This window comes from Austrofundulus limnaeus, unplaced genomic scaffold (genome assembly GCF_001266775.1).
Source record: "Austrofundulus limnaeus strain Quisiro unplaced genomic scaffold, Austrofundulus_limnaeus-1.0 Scaffold250, whole genome shotgun sequence".
Lineage (NCBI taxonomy): Eukaryota > Metazoa > Chordata > Actinopteri > Cyprinodontiformes > Rivulidae > Austrofundulus > Austrofundulus limnaeus.
This window is the reverse complement of record NW_013952652.1, coordinates 142,275-148,061: the sequence shown is the minus strand read 5'-3', so window position 1 is coordinate 148,061 and position 5,787 is coordinate 142,275. Positions and strand designations below refer to the sequence as shown.

Below are 5,787 nucleotides of genomic sequence, written 5' to 3'. Positions count from 1 at the left end.
ATCATTAACATTCCACACAGCTTATAAAACCACCAGCAGTGAAAAGATATTTGTTTTTCACTCACATTTGATGCTTATTTGTCCGATACTTGAACCAGTTGGTAAAATGAGGTGTCATTCGAAAGAGGAGGACCTAAACGTCAAGTTTGATGCATTGAACACAGACACATGACGAACAGAAACACAGAAACGACATTACACAATAAAACGAAACAAAAATGGCACACAGGCGTTCTGCTGAATGTTAACTGGTTTTATAAAAAGATCATCTTATAAATGACAGATTTGTAAAGAATAATACTGGTAAATAAAGTTGTGTGTCTCATGCAAAATGATGGTATTTCAGGTTCAAAATGTGTGTTCTGATCGTGTCAGTCACTCACAAATCAGTAGACTATTTAAAAATTGTGACTGTGTTWTAGCCATTTTGTTATTTTTTGCCCCCTTTTGCCAAGGCGGGGGACTCTGAAATGTTCTCCATCCATCCGTTACATTTTCAGAAAGCTGTAACTTTCACATAGAAAAGTTAAAATATACCAAACATGGTGAGAGTCATCCATGTTGCATGCCTGTCAACACATGTGGCCATACGYCATGGCCTAATTCCTCCACAGCATCACCTACAGTTATCTAAGCCATGCRTTGACCTASAATCATGACATTTAGTACATGTGTAACATCTCAGAACCTACAAACAAGTCTTTGGGAGTCATGGTCCAAATATCACAGGAATTGGGTCATTTTGGATAAAAGCCACCAGTTTGTCTCTTTTTTTTGCACATATATRTGAGCTAARCCCCCTACAGCTTTGAACATGCAGACTTACCACATGGTTAGCTCTAAATCACACATACATGATCCGATCTGCACCAAATTCTGTGTGCATCATCAGGGAGACCTGCTCAAGARGTGTGTGGAGTAGTCTGACAAGATCACTTTAGCTCCACCCACTTTGCTTATGGTTGGCTATAAATCCCACATACATGATCGGATCTGTGCACAACTTTGTGTGCATCATTAGGGAAACCAGCTAACGAGCCAATAATTGTCTCCTGACAAAATTTAGGAGATGTTTGCCTTTTTATGACTCTTTAGATATTCAGCTGCCTTATTGTTATTTCTTTATTTTATGTCTTTGTTTCTGTGTTTTGGGTTCACTCCTTACACTCAACAGGGCAGTGGCTGACACTGGTGTGTAATTATTATGGTGACCCTAATGAGCCACTGGCAGCATCTTTAATTAATGTTTTGATGTTTTTATGTGATTTATTCAGTAAAATCTCTGCATTTTTTAAAAGCTGCATTTCCTAACAGAAATACAAATTAGACAATGTTATTACCAGTTTTAAACAAATATGTTGCACAATATGTTGTGTTCAAAGCATAACTTTAAGATGCTCAGCTACTACCGAACCAAAAATACCAAAATAAACACTATAAGCACAACACAACAACAGTAGCATGCTACCAACAGTAACAGGCTAACAAAAAGCTAGCATTAGCTTACCTCTGTTGTCCTGCCCTCTTGTCTTAAACGTCAAATTGCTGGATGGTCACATTAAATTTTCTGCATTTTTTCTTCAAGTTTGGTGTAGTTTATTATTGTTTTGTCAAAAATAAAACAGAATATCATGGTGGGTGTTTAATATTATGATCCCACCCACATTATGGCAGCTAGCTGCTCAATGCAAACACAAACTGGGCCAGAGTAGAGCAAGGCTGGGCTGTCTGCAGCCAGGGTGGGTCGAGGCAGGCCCTGCAATGCAAAAACTTCAGAGAATGTCATTAAATCCCATTCAGTGGTTAATTTGATATTTTCTTAAGAAACACACATACAGTACACACACAAACTTAAACACACACACACAAGCAAAATATRATCTCTCTTTCAGTTTGGAATTTGATTTTATTGATCTTGTTGTAGGTGAACCATGTTGGAGAGGAGCGCAGCACCCAGCAGGCCCCAACTGTTGTTGTATCTGAGAGGGCGGTGCCTGACCTGAGGGCGGAGAACAGTGTGGTRTCCTACGCCTACAAACCTGTCCACAGTGAGGGCTGTTATAAAAGCAACAGGTGAGACCATCCAACAGCATCGAAGAGTGCTCCAGGGTCCATGAGGAAGACACAGGACATTTWTACCACACCTGGCAAAAATGGAGGATGTTCATTCTGTTGTTTAACTTTGTAGAAAAAAATCAGYTCACGACACATAAAACTAAAGTCATTTCAAATGTCAACTTTCTGGTTTTAAGAAACACTAAAAGAAATCAAGAAAATAAATTTGTGGCAGTAAGTAATAGTTATCTTTTTTTGCCCAAAAAGAGGGAAAAAATATGGAATCACTCAATTCTGAGGAAAAAAGTATGGAATCATGAAAAACAGATAAACTAAAGACCATWKAAKACWCATCACTAGTATTTAGTTGCAGCACCTTTGTCTTTTCTAACAGCTGCAGTCTCTGAGGCATGGACTTGATGAGTGACAAACAGTATTCTTCATCAGTTTGGTGRCAACTCTCTTTGATAGCAGTTACCAGATCAGCTTTGCAGGTCGGAGCTTCTTATGGACCATTTTTTTCAATTTCCACCACAGGTTTTCAATTGGGCTGAGATCTGGACTATTTGCAGGCCATGACATGGACTGAATGTGTCTTTCTCCAAGGAATGCCTTCACTGTTTTTGCCCTATGGCACGATGCATTGTCATGTTGTAAAATGATTTCATCACCTCCAAACATCTGTTCAARTGAAGGGATGAGAAAACTGTCCAACATGTCAATGTAAACTTGTGCATTGATAGAAGAATGAACCACAGTCATCTCCCCAGTGCCTTTGCCTGACATGCAGCCCCATATCATCAAGGACTGTGGAAATGTGTTGTTTTCTTCAGGCAGTCCTCTTCATAAATCTCACTGGAACGGCACCAAACTAAAGTTCAGCATCATCACCTTGTCCAATGCAGATTCTTGACTCATCACTGAAGATAACTTTCATCCAGTCATCCACAGTCCATGATTGCCTCTCCTTAGCCCATTGATGTCTTGTTCTTTGTTTAGATGTCAATGATGGTTTTCTTTTAACTTTTCCAAATGTAAATCTCATTTCCTTTAAGCCATTTCTTACCATTCGGTCACAGATGTTGACTCCAGTTTCCTCCATTCATTCCTCATTTGTTTTGTTGCATTTTCTGTTTTGGAGACATCTTGCTTTAAGTTTTCTGTCTTGATGTTTTGATGTCTTCCTTGGTCTACCAGTACGTTTGTCTTTAACAACCTTCCCTTGTTGTTTGTTGGTCCAGATTTTAGACACAGCTGACTGTGAACAACCAACATGATGATTTACCCTTTTTAAGAGTTTGATAATCCTCTCCTTTGTGTCAGTTGACATCTCTGGTGTTGGAGCCATGACTCATGTCAGTCCACTTGGTACAACAGCTCTCCAAGGTGTGATCAGTCTTTTTAGAAGCAGATCTAATCTGATGCAGTGTTAGTTTATGGAATGAAAATTTACAGGGTGATTTCATCATTTTTCCCTCTGCTTGGTCTAAAAATATYACTGATACTGACTGCATAGGAAGACAAAAACAATGAAAAACAAAGTATGCTGAAGCAAATATAAAAGAGAACAATGTTTTTGAAGAAACTAGACAAATCAATATATTTCTAATTGGGGAATTATTTGTGTAATGGAAAATATTCCATCAGGGCAGAAATAAAGAAGGTGAACTTGAGTGGTCTGGTCTCAGATGATTTATTAGTTGCATATGCAGAAGGGTCTGAGCAGCCCCGCCGAGGTCCGATCAGCGGTTCCTCCCCGGAGCCACTGACTACAAATAGACAGGAAACAGTCAATTTATACATCCGGGTCGAGAAAATGAGAGCGTCAGAAATATTCAGAGACCAAAGGAGTAATTACAAGTTATATGGGTGATGTGAGACTGCAGATGTACAGTCAGCATCGATGAGTCATCAGAACAGAACATGCACCGGGCAGTTATCAAAGATACAGAACAGGAACATGTCGAGGAAATATACWGTTAGGGACGTCATATGATATTCTTCCACCACAATTTGTAAACAAAGTAATTTTTATAAAATAAATATTTTTAAAATGCTTGTTTTTTCTTAGTTTCTGTACAGAGACTACTATGAGCCATGACACAGAGCCACTGTTTACTAAGCAGGGGTCTCAGCAGTACATACAGTAGGGGGAGTTTCTTGTTATAAAGGCGGAGTTTTTCCTGTGATTGGTGGAGTTCTTCGTGTGGGCGGAGTTTGTCCTAACTGTGATTGGTGGAGTTCTTTGTGTGGGCGGAGTTTGTCCTAAACGTTATTGTCAGAGTTTGGATAATAGATGGAGCTTGGCAAAACCGTGATTGGTTGGACTGACTTGTCTTGTGGGAAAATTAAAAAGGGAAGTAATGGTAACAATAACATTATTGTGAACATGTAAATTTAGTTTAATGACTATGTACAGTTTAAAACAAAGCTGTGACTCAAATGAAAAATATTGTGAACATAAAAACATATTTTTTTTATTTTAATGACGTCAAACTTCATGCAGCAAGCACCTTCTCACAAGTTATGATTAATATGAAGTCATCTTAAGACATTTTTAGAAACCTTTTAAGTTTTCCTTTCTGTTTTTAATTGTTCATTATATTTGTGCACTGTTTTATTGTTTTTAGTTATTTGCTCTCTGTTAAGCACTTTCTGATGCTCATCCTGTGAAAGGTGTTATAGAAATTAAGTTTGCTTACTTATATTCATATATAGCCATCTTTTCACAGGTGGGTTAGGGCTGATTTGACTGAGCTGAATTGTTGGACATCCACATGGACAACATTCAAATATTGTGCAACAAGCAACTTCCTGTCTCGAGTTATGACTAAAATTTATATTTATATTTTAAAAACTATAGGGGTTTCCTGGACGTTTCAACCAAGCTACTCCCAGATGCCCCCAGCTTCTTCAAACCCCACCCAAAATAGTCAATCCAATCAATTACATCTTTAACAAACTACACCTGCAAATGTCAAACAGACCAGCCGTGTCTTGGACAAACTTCTCCCACAAAACAAGAAACTCTTACCTAATGACTGCAGAGACCTTCTTCTCCTGTTTCCTGCAGCAGCTCATCCAAGGCTCACAGTGTCCAGAAACTGTCTTCTCACATGAAGAGGGAACAGAAGGACGATGAGTCCATTCCTGCTGGTCACACCATGGTCCAGTCTCAAAATGAGACTGGTTATACATCAGAAGACACTGGCAATAAGTTGGACCAAGACCATACAGATTCTCTCTACAGGTGGGTCATTGRTCTACTTCTGCAASCTTTTAATCATTTTACCTTTGGAGAAAGTCTAAAGTCTGATTTTTAGTCCATGAAAAGCTCACTGCATGTTTGTTCATCTGCAGACACTGGTTTCTAAGCAGTGGGACAAATGTACAAAATAATACTATTTTTCAGTTGACAGCCTGTAAGAAAAACTCAATCAGAAATGGAAGTCATTGGTTCTCTTTGAAAAAAATTTATTCAAAAATTGTAACTCCAACCCAGCTTACAGCCAGGACGGGCCTGAGAGTTTGAGGCATGGGTCTTATCAGAACCAGAACAAAAACAAACCTTCTCAGCGTGTCCTGATGCATCTCAGTAATCCAGGTAAAAAAATCAAAAGGAAAAAAATAGTATAGGTCCTCTGGACGGGTTCTTATCTAATGAAACGTTTCGTCTCTCCTCCAAGAGACTTCTTCAGTCTGAGAGTTTCAGGCTAAATTCAGGCTTTTAAG

At 38.7% G+C, this 5,787-nt stretch overlaps 1 protein-coding gene across 1 annotated transcript in view; it reads left to right on the top strand.

Annotated features, from left to right (window-relative positions):
- LOC106525961 (occludin-like) overlaps positions 1-5,787 on the top strand; it is a gene marked incomplete in the record, with an annotated part of 33,852 nt that overhangs the window by 19,059 nt on the left and 9,006 nt on the right. The window contains 2 exon segments of the mRNA XM_014020365.1: positions 1,925-2,073; positions 5,129-5,305. Of these exon segments, the coding sequence (XP_013875819.1) occupies positions 1,925-2,073; positions 5,129-5,305 (326 nt within the window).